Below are 24,560 nucleotides of genomic sequence, written 5' to 3' on the forward strand. Positions count from 1 at the left end.
AAAAAAAAAAAAAAAACATACAAATTCAACAGTCCCACCCTGGTGAACAGAGCTTTTTAGTTTCACCACCCAAAGGTAAGCAGACTACCAGATCTTGGCAGAAAGCAGCAAAGATTTAAAAAGAACAAAACAAAAAAGAAAGGGCCAGCCTGGTGGTGCACTCGGTAGAGTGCGGCGCTTGGGAGCGCGGTGGCGCTCCCGCCGAGGGTTCGGATCCCATATAGAGACCGGTCCGCTCACTGGTTGAGCGCGGTGTGGGCGCGACACCGGACACCGAGGGTACAGGCGCGACACCGAGGGTTGCGATCCCGTTATCGGTCACGAAAAAAGACAAAAAGGAAAACAAAAAAACAAAACAAAAAAGAAAGCAGCTTAAAAGAAACAGATTATGGCAAGACTATCTTTTCCTTAGCCAGGCTTTCCTTCTTAATCCGTTTTTGAAAACAAAACTATATGCGGTAAAACTGTAAAGAAAAGTGAGAGAATGATGAACATAAAAGCAAGAATGGGGGGCTGGTCCGTTGGCTTGGTTGGTTGGAGCACAGCCTTGTAACACCAAGGTCAAGGGTTTGGATCCCCATACCGGCCAGCTTCTAAAAAAAAAAAAAGAAAAGAAAAAACACAAAACAAAACATAAAAGCAAGAATAGTAGTTGTCTCTGGGGTGGGACAGAGAATAGGAAGTATGAGGGTTCTATGGGGGGCTTCTAAGGTACTCGTAATATTCTATTTTTTAAGCTGGATGCTGGCTACGCATGTTCATGTGTTGTTATTAAACTTTACATATACATTTTATATACCTTTCTACATATGAGAGTAAGTTACCTTAAGCTGACTGAGACTGTGTGTGGCAGAGGCGGGTTTGTGGAGGTGAGATTCGCTGTAGGGGGATCAGGCAATGAGCCAGCTTCTTCAGTGAGAGATCCCCAAATGTCAATATCTGTGGGTATGTGTGGCAGAGGCGGGTTTGTGGAGGTGAGATTCGCTGTAAGGGGATCAGGCAATGAGCCAGCTTCTTCAGTGAGAGATCCCCAAATGTCAATATCTGTGGGTCAGTTTCCCCAAAAAGGGCTCAATCCCCTAACTGGGGAGCATAAGCTTAGCCATCAGTCAGAGAAAAGCAGAAGGAAGGAGCTGAGCTTCTCACAACTCAGTCTATAGAATTTCCTTTAATTCCCTTCTTTTCAGTCTCGCCCTCAGCTCCACTCTCCACCATGCCTGGTATCCTCAAATCAGACGGGTTTCTCTAGAGAACAGACCTGGGGACTTCTACAGGGCCCCATGGAGGATGGCAGTCACCTGGCTATGCAGGATGGAGAAAAGAACCCAGGGAGTCCGACCACTCAGACTTTCTACAATCCACTTGTTTTCAGCCATGCACTTTACCTCCTGCCTTGCACAGTCACAGGCACCACCGAGGTGTAAGCTTTTCTGGGGTTCTGGGGGACAGGCACTTGCACTGCAGCTTCCTCCTATCTCCTAATTAGCTAGTAGTTCTCTGATTGTGAGACAGACCCATGCAAAGTTTTAGCTGTATAAGTCCTTCCAAATGGAACGATTCGATAAGTTGAACATCTGAATTCCCAAATAATACCTCAACAGGGACATCTCCTAGATCACATTTTCAATTGCTCAAGAGATTCTTTAAAATTCTGTCACTAAACAGTTTACTTTCTATACCTTCGAGGGTCCAGTTCATGGTCCTTGGATCCAGTCACTAGTTCCGGATGAATTCGCACATGTTCCATCATTGGCTAGAAGAGTTTGGGTTGACAAATTATAAAGGGCTGAATTTTTGTGGTAAATCCACACAATGGAATATTATTTGACAATAAGAAGGAATAAAGTACTGATACATGTTACGATATGGATGAACTTGAAACATTATGTTAAGTGAAGGAAGCCAGTCACAAAAGACCACATAGTATATGTTATCACTCATATGAAATCTCCAGAATAGGAAAGTCTATACAGACAGAAAGTAGATTAGTGGCTGCCTAGGGATGAGAGGAGGTTTGAGACCAAGGCTGAATTTCTTTTCAAAATTTCCCTACTATGTGATACAAAAGTTATAAATGCAGCACATCTAAACAATATAAGTATAAAATAAATGAGCACTTTTAATTTACCTTGACCACTTCTTCGAAAGTCTCCAAATTTTCCTTCATACTGTAGTGAGAACGTAGAAAGGAGACAAAGTTGCAAGGATACATTCCATAAAGGCGATGAAAGAGAGCATAAACACTGGCGTGGAGATGGACAAGATAGACTTCTGTCACATGGCCTAAAAAGAGAAACGTTGAGACGAGTCTCTTAGTTGGACAAAGACTGATGTGTGCAAAATAGACGCAAATACACAGCTGCCAGAATGGCCTTCTATTTATGTATACTCCCACTTTGCTCTAAAGATAGTAAATCAGAGTGGTTTTCTAAAACACAAATCTGAACACACCAGCCACCCCTATTTAAAATCCATCAGTGGCTCCCTATGGCTTTTGGATAAACTCCAGTCTACTTAATGACCCATAAAGGCTCTTACTGATCTAATCTCTGCCCTTCTCTCCAGCCATGCCCCTAAAAGGACCCCACACATCTTCACAATACTAAACTACCTTTATAATGATAGGTGTGCACCCTACAAGTTGTACTTACACTTCTCCATTGCCCAATTCAGCACGAGTTTCTTGAGAAAAGGACTGTCTTACTCACCTCTGTATCTTCACTGTCTTGCACTGTGCTTGGCATATAATAAGCATTCAAATATTTGTGGAATAAGTGTGAGAATGTTTTAAAATCAGTATGTAGTCTTAGCTCTGCAGATTTATAACTATACAGTGAAAAAAACTAATATACAGAAATTAGCTTAAAGAAATAAGAGTGGGAGAAATTGAAAATGTGGTTAATCTAGCCCTTACTAGACCCTATGGAAACCCCTGTATCCATGTTATACATAAAGCTTCTCCGTGATAATAGACAGACCATTTCTTTCTCCCAAAGATCCCAGTAAGCTGGCATCAGATTGGCCTGTGCTGTGATTTAATCCAGTACAGAAAGCCACAGCATTCTGTCTCACAGGTCTTACATATTTCATCCTTTCCATACAAATATCTCATGCTGGGATTACCAAAAGATTTAGAATTTCACATGCTTATAACTACTGAATCACTTTGATAGAGCTGTGCTACCTGCTGATATGGAAAAAACCTCACAGCGTTTGAAACTGGAATGCTAATTAGGACATGCTGCTTTCTCCCTCCTCCTTCCACATACACAATGAACAGGTCCTCAGAACCAGAAGTTTGTGTTCTGTCACAACAGACCAGCAGAGTAAGACAAAAGTGTTCTGCAAGCTCAGTCCTATACTGCTGCAATATAGATGGAAATTGTTTTTAATTTAACTACTGAAAATTAGGAATTTTACATCTTACCACTCAGTTTCTCTGACAACTAATCCTCTTAAGCCAACAGAATAAATACGGAATCTCAACAGTCATGCTTCTTATGTGTGCCTACACTGGATGCACCCAAGGTATTTCCTTACTTATCGAGTGAAAACCCCTCATTTCAGCTGTGAAATTCGACATGTCCTTCCCTTACAGCACAGGACATGCTAATCAATAATGAAGCATTCACCTGGTAGGGTCTGAAAGGTATGTAAGGAGATCTATACCTGGTTTCTTCAGGCACCATGATGAAAGACGGCCAAAAATATCAAAGAAATCAAGAAGGTGCTGTTTCCCAGACTGCGGAATCATTGGTAGCATGGTTATCAACACTAGGACGCCTGTTGTGAGGACGACGACGTCAGTGTCCATCTGCAGAAGGAAAGGTCAAACAAGAAGGAACACCTATCAGGCGCAGCACTGGGATCAGCACTGCACAGTGCATGAAAAGGGTCTATGTGCCAAGCGAGCCACAAGGTAGAAGTTCACTCACATGCTCATTTCCTTATCTCTAAGGACACTGAGGGACAACACTGAAACAGACTCAACAGGAAAACTGCTGAGCCCTGGCTCTACTGTCAAGAGTCTGTGAGGACCATCTACCTTTTTATTACTTATTTATTTATTTTTTATTAACACATAGTTGGTTGTACCTCTCTGTGGAGTAACATTGTTGAATATCAATACCTGTTTGCAATACGCGATGCTCAAATCAGGATAATTAGTATATTCAACTTTACACAATGTAATCACCTTTGGTGGCCCTTTACCAATTTTGCTAACTGCCCCCCCGCCCCCTGACTTCCCCACCTCTGGTGGCACAATCATTTACAATACACCTATGCAAACTCATACAGGAGATGAGCTTAAACTTGACTTGGGGACTCCTATGTCTGAAAGTCTTAGCATGCCCTATTTATAACACTTGGATGAAAGCACAAGAGGTTGCTTTTTAGCAGAACACAGGAACACCGTTCTGTTTTCATTCATTCAACCAAATCTTAAGAAATTCACTTTTTGTTAAGTCAACTTCAAAGAACACTACACATTGACAAGCAACTCACTATTTTTTAAAGGACTACAACAGAAGTATAATGGAAGAAGAAATTAGCATAGCGCTAACAAGTCACCGTAACGGCTCACTCACTTCATAGTAATATTTAGGGATCAGCAAATAAAAGAAGATATGGAACCCTCTGACCATGCCTATATTTTAAATATAAAGTCAAATAACTTTAGGCTAAGTGAAGACACTTAAGACCCAATGGATGATGCATCAACTCTGACTAGCTACAGCAGCTCACCTGACCCATAATTAAATCATGGATGTTTGCCAAGTAACTGAAAATCAGATTTACAAAACAAGATATTAATCAAAAGACTTCCATGCAGGCTAACACATCCATTATTCCTATTAGAAAAAGAATCTATGAGCCTGCAAACAAAGTTTTTAGTATATTTAATTGTTATATCAAGCACCAAGCCTTTTGTTAGGGCAGATATCTAGTAAGAAGATGATACTAGTAGGAGAATTGAGAATACAACTGACTTTTGAACAACAGGGGGTTTGAACTGTGCAGGTCCACTTATTTGCAGGGTTTTTTTCAATAAATATATTGGAAAATTTTTTTGGAGATTTGCAACAATTTGAAAAAAACTGACAGACAAACCATGCAGCCTGGAAATATTGAAAAAATTTTTAAAAAGTTAGGTGTGCCATGAGTGCATAAACTATATGTAGATACTCGTCTAATTTTATCATTATCAAAAGTTACACATACATTTACAGACCATACATGGAGCCATTTGCAGTTGAAAAATAAAAGTAAAAATATAGTATTAGATCATATCTGCATAAAATTAACTGCAGTGCATACTGTACAACTGTAATAACTTCTTAGCCACCTCCAGTTGCTACTGCAGTGAGCTCAAGTGTTGAAAGTATCCACTTAAAATGCCATGTGACACTATCACCTCCCAGCAAGCAGTTCGTCTCTCCAGTAAATTGTGTGTTGCAGTAAAAAGTGATCTCTCCTGGGTTTCTCTTATGATCTTCTTAGTAACATTTTCTTGCCTCTAGCTTACTTTATTGTAAGAATACAGTGTATAATATTTATAACATACAAAATATGTGTTAATCGACTATTTATGTTATCAGTAAAGGCCTCTGCTCAACAGTAGGCTATTAGTCATTTTGGGGGAGTCAAAGTTATACACAGATTTTCTACTGCATCGAGGTGGGGGGCATGGGGATAGTCAGCACTCTAACCCCTATGTTGTTCAAGGGTCAACTGTATATAACGAGAATATAAGTCCCAGCAAAAAAGGACTAACCCTAATTTCATTTATTACAACATTCTACCTGAAGACATGGGTAATAACAGTCCATGACTGATATTCAAGGATTACCCTTTCAGAAAAGATAAGCGTTTTGCAATCTGAACTAAATGTTGTACCTCAAAATTGGATTATATTCTCATCAGTCTATTTGCTTAAAAAAATAGTAAGGTGTTAAAACTCCTCCTGCTCTTTCTTAAAATCAAATGCACATCTTTATGATGTCCTACCAATGTGACTCCTTAGGACCCACCTCTATAGGGATAATCAGTTACCCTTCTTGGCAGACACAAAAATCAGTCTGCATGGTGCTTGCTGTACCAGATAAATCCAAAAGTACTGCCAGCCTGGTACGAATACTACTGGAGATTTTCATGTCTGTGAGGTACAGGCAATTAATATTAACCACATTTTCTTATTTTAAAGATAGGAAACAAGTCCTGGAACTAAAACAAATTAAGCAAATAGCCTTGAGTACTTTAGAAAGCCACTGTCAAAACTAAAGCCATAAAGTCCTATTTAGGTTTCAACTTCCTGTGTCAAAAAATGCACTAAATTTAGTGCAAAAATTAGTAGAATGCAACTCAGTAGTTACATCAACAAAATCCTAACTATAGCTGCAACTAGAACATGCTCCTAAATGGCTAAAAGAACCTTTAAGTCATTTTTCTAACAACCAAAAGAGAATTTAGAACAGGGATTCTCAAAAGAGAATCCAGCATATTTTTAACTAAGGGAAGGCTAGATATGATGAAATCAAAGAATTTAGAATAATGTAATGTTGAACCCATCTGACTGAAATGTTCCCATATTTTCTTGGACAAAAGATCTTCAACAGTTGTAGTGAGAGCTTTTTGAGAACTTACTAAGTACCAACTCTGGACTACATTACATTTGAGAAACACCAAATGCGCAGAAGTTTTTAAACTCTAAGAGTTAAAATCTAGCTTGCTTGCTTTAAGTTACTCAAAATTTCAGAAACTACATGCATAAAGCCATTCCATTCAAATCCTTACAAACACCCTACCTACCTTGAGACATTTTAGTAAAGAAGGCAAAAGAGGTGCTTGTGAGAGCTTGTGCTTCCAAGAAGGCTGCAGTCTTATAACGTGCCCCAGAAACGAGAGGATGGGTAAACGAGTGGCGGCTTTGCCCACGTACTCATTAATTTTGTCCAAGAGGTGCTGAAAATGTAAAAGAACAAGGAAAATCCTCACAGGAATGTATGAAGTTAACACAAATACAGGCAGCAATGATGGACTCCCATCTCTCAAATCTTCCCTCTGATGTAAAGCAAAGGTCAAGCAGGTAGGAATCAAACTGAAGATCTTTTAATGTTGCTGCATTTGGCCCAAGAGAGGGCAGCCAGTCTGCAACTCATGAAAAAGGATCCCTATAATCCCCAAGAGGGGAGGAGACTCCTTCATAGCCCCTCTTTGAAGTACAAATAGGCCACTTCTTACAGTAGTACGTTGTTGAAGCCATGAGGGGATCCTGCTGGAAGCAGCAACCTATTGCAAGAGCAGCCCAGCCTACATGGTTTGGCCTAAAGATAAATCAGGTAATAGAAGTTATGATTTAGCTCAGAGTAAGGAAACAACAAAATGTATTGTAAAATGCACACAATGGCAAGATCTTTAAATCCTAGTGAAGTCACTCTCGTATACAAACTCAAGATTTACCAAACTCTGCAATTATAATGCTTTGTTAGCTATTTGCCATAAACAAAAATAAAAACAAAAGAAAAACACAAAGTAGCCATCAAAGTGCCTCGTGCTAGGAAACAGGACTCATTAACAGGCCAAATTAGTTCCCTGCAGCACTTACAGAATTTTCCCTATTGACAGGAATCTCGAAATCCTATCCAAAGCATTGGTTTATAGGTCAAATCGTCACTATAAAATTATAGTATTGGAATTATCAGATTTCTTTAAACAAGATCTTTAAAAAGCCTCTGAAATATGTTTTATTTTGTTAACTTTTGAAGAAACATCAGTCCTACAAATTATTTTTATATGCAGTCATAATCTGGGAATGCCATCATCTGTGACATACAGAAGTCAAAGGAGTAAGCTCTGGACAAACTGAACAGTGGGCCTGCACAGAAGCTGCTGCGCTCCTCTTGGAGAACTCATTAAATGCCTGTTACACTTCAGCAGTTACCTTATCGTGTGGCTCTTGCAAGGTGGTCAGGATGTGCAATACCGGCTGAGAATTGGTTTCCAGGTAATAATCCACCAAGGTGTTTATAAGCATAGGACCACGGTCTAAATACAGAAAAGAGTGATTTACAATACTTATATCCTTTAGCATTCTAAATTTACCTCAAATAGTTGCCTGCCACCAAACGTGGAAAATGGTGGGGGGTTTTTTTGGCAGCTGTCTGGTATGGGAATCCAAACCCTTGACCTTGGCGTTACAAGGCTGCACTCTAACCAACTGAGCCAACCGGCCAGCCCTGGTTTCTTATGCATGCTTCCCAAAGTTTTATGAACCATTGTGTTTCTGCCTCCTTAAATTTATTTCAGTTTAACAATGGGATAATTCCAAGCTTATTTGCCTAAATATCCACAAAAGCATACGAAATACTATCTTCTATTTTTTATTGTATTTTTTATTATAAAAATAATCCATGTTTATTACTAAAATTTCAGATTATATAAAAGCACATCAAATGAAAGTGGAAGTTCTCTTTGCCACCTGCCTCTCAACGCCCTCGTCAGAGAAAACACCCTTAAGTTTGGTATGTGTCCTTTCAAACCCTTTCCTTCATGTATAACCACATACACAGAGCCCTCATGGTTACTACAGACATAGTTTGGGTATGTGTGTGTTTTTCCACTTAACAGTGTGTTGGAGACACCTTCCCACGTCAGCACCAATGCCCTAGTTCATTCTTTGTACTGACTTCCTAATGCTCCACTGCGTGGCTCCACATAATTAACTTAAACATTTACCTACTGAAGGAGACTTGGGGTTTTCCAATTTTTCACTATATTTCATTCAAGGCTATAATGAGATACAGACTCTTGTAAGTGTGCTAAATGGTGTGTGCTTTTAAATTGATGATAGATACTCCAAAAAGGCTGAACACCAATTTATACTCCTGCTAACAGTGCCCATTTTTCTATGATCAATATTCGATTTTTGCCAACCTGGTAAGCAAAAAGAGTACTGTTTAAATTTTTAGTATTTCTCCGATTAAACAGAGGTTAAACATTTGTCACATTAAAAACCACATATATGATTTACAGATGAAATGCCATGTCTGAGATTCACTTTAAAATACTCGGAGGGTGGGGGAGAGTCAGGAAGGAAAGACAAAATGGCAGAAACGCTGAAATTTCCATGGGGCTCATGGTGTGATTCTCACTTCTGTGTGTGTATATATTTGAATATTTCCATAATTAAAAGTTTAAAACACATCTAGAATGAATCCACCAATGTATGCTCTCTTCTGGTGGTTTATAAAACTGTCTTTACAAGATCAAAACTAAAATTTATCAGCAGAATTCTAGTCAGCTCTACGTCAATGTCCTCTTTTTAGGATACAACCTAGAAAAGATATTACTTTGCTTACCAGAATTGAGGTTCTCTTTGAAGATGGCTGTCACGTCACTTCGCACACCCAGCATGGGGGAATCCAGCATGGAGAGGAGCTCCCCGACGTTCGCTTGTTGGGCCATTCTCTTCCACGAATGTGCTGCACAGGTTTCAGGACGTGTGTTACAGGCTCTGAAGGCTCTTCATTGGGGCCACTACCAGGCTGAGAAAAAGGAAGACAAATGGTGTGTCTAACTGGCCCCATTTTCCCCCACAAAAATCCACCTGCAATACAAACCGGCACGTGCTCAATGCAGTGAAAACTCTGGCAAGCACTTTGCTGATAAAAGATAAGGTGTGTGAATAAGTCTTTGACAAATTTATGGTGTAAGAGGAATACTATGGAATGCCACAATCAGAGAAGAACCTGAAAAACTGATACCACAGAACTGTTCACCACAGCAACTTAATGACAGAACCAAATCAAAGTGTTATTCCTACCTCTGATTCTACCGTGGGTTTTGGCTAAGACTATGTTTATATTTCAAATCACTGATCTAAAAAATAGACAAACTGTTCTCAGAAAAAGAATTAAAAGCACACTATTTCCTTCTTGACAATCCATCAGTGTCTAAAAGTTAGCAGACCTGGTTAGGTCACAAGTCTGCTAAGTCCAACACCTAGCGTAAACCAGGATCGTTTCTCTGTTCTTAGTGTACACTCCTTGTCTAGGCAACCACTGCACACTCAAACGCCACTGGCTACAGGGAAGTAGCAATGGATGAGGACCCTCAGGACAAACCTTCAAAAACTCATCCCTGAAAAATTCACCTCTTTATTTATGGTAGTGGAGTAGCTGCCTATACAAAAAGCAGCTCTTTTCCCAAGTGTTACTATATACATTTATGATTGATTATTTCACCCCACTTTGGTCTCTAAAGTTGTATATTTAAAAACAAGTAACAATAGGTACCATTTATAAGACAGGCAGCACACACCTTTTACAAGCATCACTGCATATACTCCTCACACTGCTATCGTGTGATTGGCACTTTTGTCCCCATTGTACAGGGAGGAAAGCAGAGATCAAGGCTTTACCTCTGGATCACAAAGCTGGCAGGTGGCAAAACCAGGGCAGAAGAACTGAAATTTGAACACAAATCTTCCTGACTTGTAGCAGTGGCATTTGGGTGTGCAATGGTTGACTCTAAGGCCCCAAGCCCTTAAACGTGACATGAAGGTAAGTTGTGGTTTTGATTGTCATGGCAACTCTGTCAGGTAAGCAGGTAGTATCCTTATTTTATTTAATTATTTATTTACTTGGTGGCTGGCCAGGACAGGAATCAAACCCTGGACCTTGGTGTTATCAGCACCATGCTCTAACTAACTGAGGTAACCTGCCAGCCCTATCCTTATTTAACAAATGGAAACATGGATACCCAAAAAGGATAAATAACTTTTCCAAGGTCACATGGTAAACCAGAATTTAGATGGCCCAACTCCCACACCAATGAATGTATGTCATTTGCAGCCATATTAAAATATATTCCTATTTGCTTTTCCTCGAGTAAGCTAAAGTAGTTCTTAAACTTTAGTGGGTAGCAAAGCCACGTGAGATGCTTATTAGAAATTTGATTTCCTGGGCCCATTCCAAAACTGAATTTTGGGCTCAGGAATATGCAGTTTAATAAGCACCCCAGGTGATTCTCATGTAGGTAATACACACACACCCTGTTTCAGAAACACTATGCTAAAGAGAAATCCAATTAAAGAGTTAAGCTCCTTCTGCAAGGATGCTAAGTTTAAATTAGCAATGACCCCGAAACTGCCAGGTGCAAACTTGCTATCACCATACTCTTGTTCAATTACAACCTGGTGGCATTTACTCTTGGTGAATGTCTTGAGTTGGCTCTTGGTGAATGAGAAGTTCATTAGTCAAAAAAATCAATTAAAATGTCTACATGCATTTTTGATAGCAAATCATGATGTAGGAAGTTGCTAGCTGGTACCTATAAATACAAATCTCACAGGTAAATCACAAAGGATGTCAATTTCAAAGGGCTCAGAAATGTGAGACCACAACTGGTCTATTCTACTGTAAGAGTTCAAAACTGAAAAACAGAAACAAATTTCACCTTATTGTGAATTGGATTAAATTAAATTAAATTAAATTTATAAATGAAGATAATACCAACCTGTCATGGTTCATTGTCCATCGCAAGGATTAAATGAGATAACGTACAGAAACCACTCAGCATAGTACCTGGTACCAATGAACACTCACCGAATAGTACCTATCTATTGCCATAAAAAATACAAGTGGAAATCTTTGGGCCACCGCTTTCAAGATAACTTTTTAATGGCACATTTTACCTAGCTAATCCCCACATTTATTTCTACTTCAGGTAAATCACAAATGATTCTCAATTAGTGATAAAGAATGCAGTTCATAAATTTGGAAGTATTTTGTCCCTAAGTTTGGTTTTGTTCTAATAAAACTGCTACTCACCTACTCTCAGTCTTCGCAAGACTTTGAGTTTGTCTTCTGTGTATTTGGAAGACAATTATGTCAGATCCGGTCCTCCAAATGCAGGCAGCCCCAGAGCAGAGTGACATGAGCTCAATTTTAAACAAAGACGGCGCACATCCAGTCAACTGGGCAATAGTTAGGGCTAATCGGCTTGGGCTACCTAGCTTACTTTCCAGTTTGTAAATGTAATTGAGGTGTAAAGTCTGGTTTCTGGAGCCTACTCTTTCCAAATGCTTTATAGAGGGCAAAAATCAGGTTTCATTCTAAAACACATTAGAACATTTCTGGCAACAAGTTTTTCTCTGTGGTTCTACAATTCTACGGTTTAACTGTATGTTTTAATCTCCAGGAAAAATAGAAATCTTAGGCTTCATGTGAGAACCTTCATCACAGAAAAAATATAAATCCTGGGTTTTGTGAGAGAACTTTGTAGAAGTGACTCATGTTCAAGCATTTTTGACATTATAAAAAGCCCTCTTGAGAGTTAAATCATAAGCTTTTGGAATCAGTCCCGTAACTGAAATATCTCTACTCTTTAAACTAATGCAAATATTTATTGAGCGTATACTAAGTTCAGGGTCTTTAAGTAGGGAAGATAGACTTAGCAAGAGCAATGAAAAACTGCATATGCTCCAGAAGGAAAATGAACATGGTTCAGTGTGTGCACACAGGAGGGAAGGGCCAGCTCGACCTGGACTCAGTGGTGGTGGTGGATGGGACACACACATGTTAAACACACTTTACAGCCTACGAAAGACTGGCTGGGAAAAGGCACTTGAAGATTAGCACCACAGGCACACTGAAGCATCCACTTACAGCCCTGAGAGTCTCTTTTCCATTTTGGAAATACCTACTAAAGAAAACAGCATATAGAAGTCAAAAGACAATAACTGGGTGAATACATTTCTACATCCTACGTGCTAAAGCAACATTTGATTTAGTTTGATATTATCTTTAGTAGCTACATGCCACAGTACAGCCTTACACATAAATGATGCTATTTACATTAAGGAGTCATGACCTTCAACACCCACTTCCCACACCAAAACCTATTTCTCCATCATCTTCTGGATCTCAATGAAAGGCACTACCATCGGTCTAAAGCAAACACCTAGATGCCATCCTTGACTCTTCCAACCCCTTCCACCACGGTAGCTGACATATCAGCAAACCCATTCATTTTGCTATCTCCTCTGCTATCTCCCCAGTCCAAGCCCCACCATCTATCTCTCCCGTGGAGAGGAGGGAGCAGCAGCCTCCCTCACTAGTCTCCCTGCTTATATTCATGCTACCCTACAATTCATTCACCACCAAACAACCACACGAGACTCTGACATATGGAGATCAGAACATAACACCCTGTTTAAAATCATCCAATGATTTCCCATGGAGCTAGTAAGCCAAACTGACGAGTGGCCTACCAGGCCCCGCATGGTCCAGCCTGTTATTGCCCCCCCCACCCCCGCCCCGAGCTCCCTCTACCTCTTCATTTCTCTGCTCTAGTTCCGGTCTTCTCAAACACATAAAACCTGGTTCTTGCTCAGGGCCTTTGTGCTTGCTGTCCCCTCTATGCCTAGAATGCTCGTCTCTCACCTCCTTGCATGGCTGACTGTCTCTCAGGTCTCTGCTCAAAATACCACCATCTCTGAGGAGCCTCCCCTCACCACCCAACCTAAAGCCGCAGGGAGGCTGTTAGTCACCACCTTTGAATAAAGGATACTTTCTAATCCATGAGGAACCTTGAACTAAGCTTAATTAAACCCTATACCTGATCATCAGATTTGATCATACATAGTATTTATGATCTCAAAAAGCATGGAAAGTAGGGATTTACTGAAGTTTGGTTTCAGTCTCCATACTCAGACAAAATCTCTTATCAGGCTTTGGCCTTGGTCTTTAGAAAGGTCTGAAGATTGAACAGTCAAATGCCTACTTCAGCAGCATTTCTGGCATCTCTGACCTTGTCTGCGTGATTAATAACATACGTTCCCATCCCTACTAACATACCTATCTGCAAACATCAGTAATGTGGACAAAGAATGCATTTAGAAGATTTAACGGTAAGTTAACATCTGAATATTCAATTTCATATAAAGATGAAACATTCTAGATAAAACATCCAAGTTCTGTGAAATTCTGTGAGTTTAAGTATAAAATGTGTACTTATGATAAAAGTAAAATCTTCAATTAATGATGAATGTGATTTTTATGTTCAAAAACAATAAAGAACTTTCAAATAGTTAAATATATTATTAATGTGAATATTAAGAGAGTAGTTTAGCTAGATAACTTTATAAACAAGAGTATATGTTCTTTGAGCCAAATGTTTATAAAAATTTAAATAACTCATAGAAAAATAACATCTTAATTCTACCTTATAGAATTGTTTTGTAGTCGATTATTATAAGCAAAATAACCTTTAAGAACTGCAGTTAATCTGAAGTCTTTCAAGAAAAAGTCATATTTGGAAACACTTCAGATCTTATGAGAATGAATTGAAAATAAAATGTCAACCCTATCACCTCAGTTTTATACAAAAAAAAATGTGTTCAGAAAAAATCCATAATCACAGTCAACAACATCCATGATAAATCCTCTTTAAGCCAACCATAAAGAATATAAAGAGTAGAAATATAAAGAAAACGACGTTAAGAAAAAAGTGGAATACCCAAAACATATTTTGTACTCACTAATCAAATTTCAAAACAGATTTTACAAAAATGCTTTAAGACATTTTCTTATAGTTTTGAGTCTACAGAGGCGAAAAATTTAAACAAAAAACTTGTCAAAATGATTGCTATAGGCTTTCAGCAATTTTTAGTAGTTGAATATGAAGCATCTTTGAGGCCTGCTAAGCTATAAATTTCAGACACAAGGTTCCTTCTGGAAAATCATCTATCAGAAATATTCCTGAATTCTGCTTTGTCCAAAAGGTTAATGATGGGACTAAGTGTGCCAGGTGAAAAGGGTATCAAATACAGTGACCATAAGAGCCATCTAGCAGCTAATAATGTTCACAAAGTATTTTTCCTACATTAAAACTTCAAACTTTTAAAACCTGACTACCAAAATGTAATACAATTGCCATCACGACAACATTTAATAAAACTTGAGATCTAGTTTTTTTTGTTTTTTTTCCTTTTTGTCTTTTTTTACTGACCGGTAACGGGATTGCAACCCTTGGTGTTGCGCCCGCACCGCGCTCAGCCAGTGAGTGGGAACCGGTCTCCACATGGGATCCGAACCCTCGGCGGGAGCGCCGCACCACACTCCCAAGCGGCGCACTCTCCAGTGCGCCACCGGGCCGGCCCCGAGATCTAGTTTTGTATCCCAGAATTTACATTTTATGATGGTGAAATTCAGCTTGGACTACAATGATCTGAACACTTGACACATTAGACCTTTGGTCCAAATTCATATTTGGGGGACTTCTAAAAATGGGATGGTAAGAAGTACGCACAAAAAATTTGAAAATGAAAAGTCAAACTTAGGAAGCTTTCCCTACTTGTGAGAAAAGGATACTTCCATCCTCCTGTTAGATAGTCTACAATCTGTATTAAGTCCCTGTTTATGAACGGAAATGGATTTTTATGGCAAAAATCCCTACCTTATTTCACAATTCCTGTGATGCAGACAGTGACAGAACATAGTGGCAACCACTGAGCCATAAAATGAAAGACATTAGCTGTCTGTGTATAGGGAGAGTAGACCAAACACATCCCCTATCTTCCCCACACCCTTCTTGCACAAACACACAACTATGTTGCATTTGTCACTCTTGCTGGTAAACTTGAAACTACAGTTAAGTGATCACTTAGGTCACTAAGACTAAATTCATATCCACGGAAATGCCAGAGCCCTAATATTTATTTATGAAGGATATATTCTGAAACTTTGACAATCCTTCAATTTCTAAAAAGCACTACAGCATACAATAATTTATCCCAAATGCTGAACTTAAGACAAATAATGCATATAATGCACTTAGCACAGTGCCTACCACTGAAAGCAGTTAATAAATCATCAGTAATTTGACTAACTACTTCATGCATAGATGGTCCAGTTCCTGGCAGGTAGCTAAAACCAAAAATGTTAAATCCCTGAATGCAAAGAAGCATCTATGTGCTAGTACAACTATGAACAAGATGAATAATTCCCTCCTATCTTCCCCCAACCACTGGACTGAGTTTACACCTTACCCGTTCTGGGGATAATTGGTACTTCAGTTTCCAGTGCTGTCAACCTGCTGTCCTTCATGGTCACTGAAAGGAAAAAACACATATGTGTACATAATAATCTTACAATGAAGTAAAATCCCAGACGCAATCAGAAGGTTGTTAAGGGTCCATCTGGTACAACCTCCCTCCTCCTCAGTCCCTGACAGGTGGCCAGCTGGGTTCCACTGAAATGAACACTTACAATTATTGGGTGCACATGCCTCTCCCCATCTACATTTCTGAACAGCTGGTTGCTGGAAGATTCCCTACATTGTGCTGAACTAGTAATCTCTGCCTTTTGTTAACCGTCTGTTACAGTTATAAACAAATGGGCAGAACAGGCTCTAGAATTAGAAAGTTCCGCGTTGAAACCCAAGCTCTGCCACTAATTAGCTCTGTAACTTTTGGCTACTCATTTTAAGTCTCTAACGGCTAACCTTAGGTTCCCTCACCTGTAAAGTGGGATAATAATGGCATCAACCTCCTCCAGCAGTGTGGGGATTAGATGAGATGAAACATCCCATAGTCCTGGGCACAGTGTAGGGCAACAGTAATTACTCCAGGGGCTCTGCTAGGCGGGTCCCAGCTGAACAACAGGGGCAGGCATGAGGCACTTAGTGGGCCTGCTTCGTCTTATCACCCCCCACAGCCCACTTCCTTCCCTGTGATCCTCTCTCACTAGCCTTTCAGGATCTCAGCCAAGCCACATGCCCCCACCTTGGGAGCACGTGCATGCTGTCCTTGTGCCTCAGAGACGCTACCCTTGCCTCCTCCCAAGCTAACTCTTCATCCTTGAAATCTCAGCTGAGACATTCATTTCCTCATGGAAGCCTTCCCAGCCTCCACTCCCCTCCCAATTCCCCCCCAACTAGGCCGGGTCCCCTGGTATATGCTCTTAGCAGTCTGTCTTTCTCTGTGTCACTTACCACAATCCAGTTGAATAAGTGTAATTATTTATTGAACATGTCTCCCTCAATAGAAGTTACATCCAGGGAGAGACAGTAGCTTCTTTAGTACCGTGTCTCTAGCAGCTACCACCATGTCTGGCACTAGTTGACCGAATGACTAGGGGTTAAAATATTTCTTAAATTTATAAAGCCAAATTCTGCCTTCAAATGGTACAACCTAAGTCTAATCCTTCTACATGACAGGCCTGAAATATTTGCAAACAGCTCTTTCTCTGTTTTCTTCTCCCTTTTACCCTATATTCTGTTCAAATTATCTCATACTAAATATCCATGTTAAGTATGGGTATGTATAAATACATTCCAGTTTGTTTTTAAAATATGGGCCCTTCAAACTATACTTAGGTACAATCTGATCACTAGATTGTAAGCTCCATGAGGACAGGGACCATCTGTTCGGGACATCCAGGGCCTACCTTGGCACCTGGCGCACAAAAGGCAAATATACCCTCTTCTGGTTGGCTAAGATTTCATCAGCTTCTTTGGTAGCCATTCACAGTTGAATACAGAATACAAAAGCTGAGCCTCATATGCGCTAATTACATTGGGCACAGAAAAGCCTGGAAACAAGCTCTTAAATATACAATCCTGGTCAAAGTCAAACTAGTGGATTGAGCAACTCTTAACAATTAAAATCTCTTGCTCCAGATGACAGGGTAATTACATTTCCACGTGGAGCACATTCCGGGCATTCAACTCCAGTGGTCCTCGACTCACAAGCATGTGAGCAGTACTGCAGGCAGGCTGGCCTTTCAGAAAGGCCGACTGAACCATTCAGACAGGGGGTGTTTGTCCGGCCACACTCACTGTACCAAGTCAGAGAGCTGGAATTAAAATGCAGGAGCCTCTAATCTGCAGAATCTTAAAATCAGCTGTTACTCCAGTGAGTCATCTACTTCCTCTTACAATTAATCCCAGTTGGATCTTTTACCTGAGAAGAAATATCTATAGCAAGCATAAAATTAGGATATACAACAAGATCTTATAGCCTGCCCAACCAAGATCACTATCCTAGATAAAAACACCACCCTAGAAAATCAGGGTGGTTTTTGTCTAATGCTCAATGTTAAGACTTTTAACTTCTTTTTCTCTATGCTAAAAAAATGGTGATGGTACTAAACCAACTTTCTGTTAGCATGTGGAAAGCTACCTACGATTATTTATGTTTTTGAGTGTTTATTTACTTATTCATTTATATTTAAAACCTGCCCTGTGGGGGTACCCAAGGCACAAATCATTCTGCTCAGTAAAGTTAAATGTGCCCTGTGAACCTCATGATGGGAAGTGAGGAGCATAGGTGGAAACACCTGTCAGAGCACATAACACAGCCTCAATCCACGTTCTCATCTTCAAAAGCCAAGTTAAAAAAGAAACATGCCCCAGATCTAGATACAGTTCTCACCTACATGCAACCTTGTAACTCTACTTCCATAAGCAATCTTTTAAAATAAAAATAAGGGTAGGTTTGAGGAAAAAGAGGAGGGCTCTGTGCTTTAGAATTTTGAGATTAAACAGGAGCATAGGTCAATTTGTTTTCACAGTTCACTTAACTGATTTCATTCTGTAGGTGTTTACCTATAGATGGTTTACATGCCTGGGATTACACATGAAGTTCAATGTAACAGCCATGTATAGCTGTCATTAGCAGAACCTGTGTACATTTTTTTTTCATATATCTCTGCCCTAAGCAAGATGAGCTGTGAAAGGGCTAAGAGCTATACATACCTTTAGGAAATACTAGTGGCAAGTACCTAAATTATCAGTTGAATATTCAGACTTTTGGAAAACTAGTGTTGTGATGTGTGGCCTAGAAACAAACCTCAGGGACTCCTTGGGATTGTAAATCACATAAAATAGGTAACTGCATATCAAATCACCTAAGAAGATTTTGTACACATTTGCCTATGACATAAAAATGCAACTGCGGGGTTTAAATGAAGGCAGATGTCTTTTCACTATTCAAGTTTTTATCTATAAAAAATCAAAGACAATTCAGACATAGGTCCAAGCATAGAAAGACTACTCCATTATCAAGCACAGTCTAGACAGCAGAAACGTTACACTGTTATGCTAATATTGAGCTCTAGCTCAAGAACTCTCAGGTGATTTCTTAGAGTAATATTCTATCAAGTGAAAAAAGCTGCCTTTAGCACAAATACACCAAAAATGATAAGATACTTGCACCAATTTTTTCTTCCTATTGATGCCTAGAAGGAAGGAGAAAGGGGTAGGAAATACTACTTAGTATGTCAGAGTAAAACAGCAGATGGTAAAACCTGCCAAAATGTGTAGTCACGTGTGATTTAAATGGTCTCAGCAGCTGCAGTCCCTCTCAAGGTCATATAAATTGGGGCAGGAGAGCTCCAACTTGCCAGATTCTCAATTCGGAATTTCTGCTGTTAGGGGACTTGATGGACAGTTTGCTAAAGCTTACACCCTATTCCAAAGGTAGAGAATCCACTAGTAACTTGCCTGTATGGCCAGAGCTTGATTTTGGTAAGCCGTATCTCTTCTATAAGTAATGCTTATGTTTTGACTTTCTATTAGCATGAACAAAATTATTTACCAAGAAAATACAGGCCAAACAGATACCATGTATGTTTCAAAAAGTCACTATATAGAGCTTCTCCTAAAAGAAATATGGGTAAACTGTGAGATTTCTTTAGGTTTCAAGTTTACAGGACCAAAATAGAAATACTCTAGCAAAGAAAAGCACAGGGTTTGATAGTCTAGGACACTCGTTCTCCAAATGTGGTCCTTGCACCACCAGCATCAGTATCACCTGGGAATTTGTAAGAAATGTACGTTCTTGGGCCTTGCGCCAGATCTCTGAAACTTTTTGGGTGGGGCCTTCTAGGTGATTCTGATGCCCATTAAAGCTTAAGAACCACCAGTTTAGGAAGAAGATGGAAGGCAAGAAACATTCATTCATTCACTCATTCATTCATTCATATATCTGCCTTTTGGTTCAAAAGGAAAAAAAATAGTACATAAACCTTGGAAAAAAGTCCAATGGAATTCTGCCAGGTGTTAATGGTACCAACACAGACTGAATGCCAAGCCTGACAAGCATTTAGCAGGTCATACCTGAGTTCTCTTCTTCTTCTTCTTTTTTTAAAAAATATAATACCTAAGCTTGAATTCCCAGTGAAGCATAATGAATCTTTCAATACAGAAATTTAACAAAATGATTTATAATGCAAAGAGTACCTAAGTTCACCTTTTAAAGATGTAGGCCATTCCTACCTGCTGGTTAAAAAAAGTTTTTGTTTTTAATAAAGTATAAGACCTTTTTTTTTTTTTAAGGATCCGAACCCGTGCCCTTGGTGTTATCAGCACCGCACTCTCCCGAGTGAGCCACGGGCCGGCCCAGTAGAAGACCATTTTTAACAACAGTAATCTATCTAAAATGGGTTTCAACCTGGGTTGATGAAATCCCTGAAGCCATATCCAAATTCCCATATCTATATGAGTTTTTTTTGATGGTGATGAGACATAAAGGGTAGAGGAAGGGACACTTAGTCCATATCTTCCCACAGATTTTTAGAGGGGAACTAAGGCTCCCCCAAAAGTTAAGGACCACAGACCTGTGAGTTAGTTTATAAGATTAGCAGATCAGTTTATCAAATAGTAAATTAAATGTTTGGGCTCTGGAGTCGACAAAACAGGACTCATATCCCAGCTCAGCCACTGATTAAATGACTTTAGGCAACTCACTTTAAGTTTTCAGTTTCCTCTTCCTATCCTTCCTCTTTAAAGTTTAGGAAGAGTTAACCGGATCTGACATGCAAAATACTTAGCAAAGTGTCTGGCACATAAGTACTCAATAAATATAAACTTTATTATAACAATTTTACTACTAAACAAAATGTATTGCTGGGTACGTAATGTTTAGTAGTCTATCCTTGTAACAACTGGTATTTGAAACATATAAAAACATTTTATAACTTAAAAAGGATACACTTCAAATTTGTTACTATGCTCTGTAAACTACCCAAAGTAGCACAGGTCTTAATGACTTCAGACGTTAAGATTGCTACATGTTTTATTCCTATGCTCCCCACTGTGTATCCCATCACATCACCAATCATAAGTACTCAATAAATATAAACTTTATTATAACAATTTTACTACTAAACAAAATGTATTGCTGGGTACGTAATGTTTAGTAGTCTATCCTTGTAACAACTGGTATTTGAAACATATAAAAACATTTTATAACTTAAAAAGGATACACTTCAAATTTGTTACTATGCTCTGTAAACTACCCAAAGTAGCACAGGTCTTAATGACTTCAGACGTTAAGATTGCTACATGTTTTATTCCTATGCTCCCCACTGTGTATCCCATCACATCACCAATAGAAGGGCAAAACGGTCCCTTGTTACTCAGATACTTCATGGCCTCCATTGCCATTATATTTACTTTAGAAAGTGACCTGTGAGTTGTAGGCCAGTAACTACCATGCCTTGATGAGATTAAAGCTGGGTTTTTAAGCCACTTTACTCATTAGTTGTCAATCTGAATTCATTCAACTTTAAAAAGTATTGTTACCTTTTACTACTTCCCTGTATACAGCAAAAGTTAGAAATGTACAAGAAAAGGGACAAGAGGAAATTGATAAGGTTCTGAGATTATATATCTTTATATTTATATAAGAATTTCTACTCTCTCCCCATTAAAATAGACATTAAATTACTAATATCTAGCAACTATGGTCTTAAAAAGTAAATGAGAGAAATAATAATCTCAAATTGTTGATGGTAGACCTCCTTCAGACCAGTTTAAATGGAAAAAACGAGTATTTCATGCAAACCAAATTATATTACATAGTTACCAATTGATGTCTGAGGTTAAAAAAAAACATCTTAGTGTTTGAGTATATACTATACATATATTTAAAGGAAACAGCTATAGATCTGAATGTTATTGAGTGTACTTTCATGCCTACAGCTACTTAAATGACAAACAAAATTAATACAAATAAAACTAATCTTTCAAAGAGTGATTTATAATATGGGGAACTTATTGGAAATTACCTTTGAAATAATATTATAATATCAAGGAAAGGATAAACAGGTCTTCGCCAAACCTACCAGGCTAAAAGCCACCAATTTTCTTGGATATAATAAAACCATTAACACTTTGATTCAATCATTTAGTCAGAATGTTTAACTGAAGCCCCAGGAGGACTTTAAATCACAAAAATGTAGACTTAGAAATACTCATTAATTTACAATCTAACTCTCTTGCTTCACAGATGAAGAAACTGAGGCTCAGAGAACTTAAGTGACTTGTTAAAAGGTTGAAACCTATTTGACTCTAGAAAAGCTTGAAATGGTTGATGTATTGCTATATTTGGCTCATTGGCACCCAAGAATATCCAATTAATTTCAGGAGAAGCTAATTTTAGTTCACTATGGCCCTGGTAAGCGGAAATGAACAAACATACCTGTCGCCTAACAAACTTCAAAAGAAGACAGAGCTGTAAGATCAAGTCAGTTCTAATCCAGAGCCCCAAACTCACTCACCACTATACATCAGATGTTAGAAGTTATTTTAAGAAATACCTCTGCAAAACAAGTATAAATTAAAAGAAAAGAAAATAGCCAATTGATACTTTTAAGCCAGTGGTCCTCAACCTCTGGTGCACATCAGAACTAGACTTCTTCTAAAATATATATACAGGGTGTCCTCAAGGACCAAATATGTATGTCTGCCTACTATGGGGCCAGATATCTGGGCACGGAGGTTCTGATGCCACTATAGTTTGAGACCTCTTGTTTCTGGCAATTTCATTATTCTGTAAACATTCCATACAGAGGTATATATTAGATTTTCCCTGGTAAGACTTTAGTTTCATCTCACTAATGAAACCAGGCATGCACAGAAGGCATCATATTACACCACCAATAGTAGCAGTATCAGACATCTTTGCTCATAACCCAGTGAGGAAGAGTACAACTGAGTGACAGTATGTGAGACACTCCAACTTAATAAAAACAAGTAAAAAGGCTGATAGCCACCTTCTTTCTAACTAGGAATTTAGAAACATACCAAGCGTTTATGACACCAGGAAATGCAGGGAGCAAAGAAAGCTTTTATCATCTGCCCTCCTAGCCACATGATGTAAGAGTGTTTTGGACAAGATATTAACTTTAGTGAAAGGATATTTTCCAGTTACATATTCTATAAATACCCCTTAAGTTTACACCAGGTGGTTAAAGGAAGATTCTTCACCTCCCCTGGGCAATAGCAAAGAATGTTTCAGTGTTTCTGAGGAGCCTCATTTGCCTGATGCATGACTGTTGAAGGCACATTTCCCTACACAGCCCTAAATCAGTTTTTATATTTGCATATTCCAGGTTTACTCAGGAATGCTCAACTTAAGAATCACAGGTGGTTGCTCAGTAAATCAAAGGCTCCCAGAAGATTAGGTTTTAGAATGCTTCCTGAAATTTATAGCTCCACTTTGCCAGCCTGTTTGAATTCAGATGACTCCAAGTTGATTCCAAAATTATAAATCGAAGTATCTCAGAAGAGTATTATTCTATTTTAGTACTTTTACAGCTATTCTATGTAAAGTGAAGTGCTATTTCTATGCCTCTATAAAAAACCCAGCAAGGATTTTAGCAGGACTTCTTTATGCAATAAACTCATCAGTTTCATAAAAATATGAAATCATTTTCCAGCCTAATTTATACTAACAAGTTAACATGCACAACACTGCCATCCCAAACAAAAGCTTAGGTGTGTAAGCCAAGTGCACCCCCCTTCAAAATTAAACACACACATGCACAAGCATTGGCCAACTGATTAATTCTAACCACTTAATGACAGGATAGCTTTGATCAAACAGATAAATGAAAGAGTCATGTCTTTAGAATCAGACCCCAGTTCCAGTCCTGGGGGTGTGACCTTGGGCAAGTTACCCTGATCTCTCCAGGCCTCAGTTTCTTCATGTGAGAAGACTGGAGGTGTTAATAGTGGCTGCCTCTTCCCTTTGTTGTGCGGACTAAACGAGATGATGACTGCAAAGCACTTCCTCAGTGCCTGACACACAGAGAGAACTCCATAAACGTTAGCTCTTGTTATGAGTTAGGAGGACCGTGCCCCCTCCCAGGTTCCCCACCCACAACCCCAAATCCAAAACACATGAAGCAAAACTCCTTAACCGGAGACACAAAGAAAGAGCTTTAATTCTGAAAGGTCCCTCCGCCTGCAGGCTCTTCGTCCTCCAGTTCCTCAAATGAATGAATGAGCGAGCGCCTAGGAGTGGCTCTGCAAATAGCTGCCTCCTGAGAATCACCTCTGCTGACTTGAAGGTAACTGTCTCTCACCCTCAATTAAACACCCACAAGTACACCGGAGCGACGATCTCCAGCCATTCAAATTCCGGCGGAGACACCAAGTCCAGGAGAGTCCGCGATGCCCACAGGGAGCCTCCATTCATTCTCCGCCCCCAACCCCGACCCCCCTCATGAAGTCCTGGGACAAGCCCCACCCCCCGGGCCCCTCCCTTCCCG

At 39.3% G+C, this 24,560-nt stretch overlaps 1 protein-coding gene across 3 annotated transcripts in view; it reads right to left on the bottom strand.

The window, feature by feature from the left end:
• TSC1 (tuberous sclerosis 1) overlaps window positions 1–24,560 on the bottom strand; it is a 46,340-nt gene that overhangs the window by 20,485 nt on the left and 1,295 nt on the right. For 2 of the 3 annotated variants that reach the window (XM_008563720.1, XM_008563714.1), the window contains exons 2-8: window positions 16,052–16,114; window positions 9,360–9,545; window positions 7,943–8,046; window positions 6,811–6,963; window positions 3,670–3,814; window positions 2,129–2,283; window positions 1,680–1,753 (exon numbers count right to left, since the gene is read on the bottom strand). In XM_008563720.1, the coding sequence (XP_008561942.1) occupies window positions 1,680–1,753; window positions 2,129–2,283; window positions 3,670–3,814; window positions 6,811–6,963; window positions 7,943–8,046; window positions 9,360–9,465 (737 nt within the window). In that variant the 5' untranslated portion in view covers window positions 9,466–9,545; window positions 16,052–16,114. Of the gene's footprint in view, window positions 1–1,679; window positions 1,754–2,128; window positions 2,284–3,669; window positions 3,815–6,810; window positions 6,964–7,942; window positions 8,047–9,359; window positions 9,546–11,831; window positions 11,890–16,051; window positions 16,115–24,560 lie in introns of those variants that run through there. The other variant, XM_008563729.1, reaches the window with a different exon arrangement.

The sequence above is a fragment of the Galeopterus variegatus genome, unplaced genomic scaffold, assembly GCF_000696425.1.
Source record: "Galeopterus variegatus unplaced genomic scaffold, G_variegatus-3.0.2 Scaffold176, whole genome shotgun sequence".
Taxonomy (NCBI): Eukaryota; Metazoa; Chordata; class Mammalia; order Dermoptera; family Cynocephalidae; genus Galeopterus; species Galeopterus variegatus.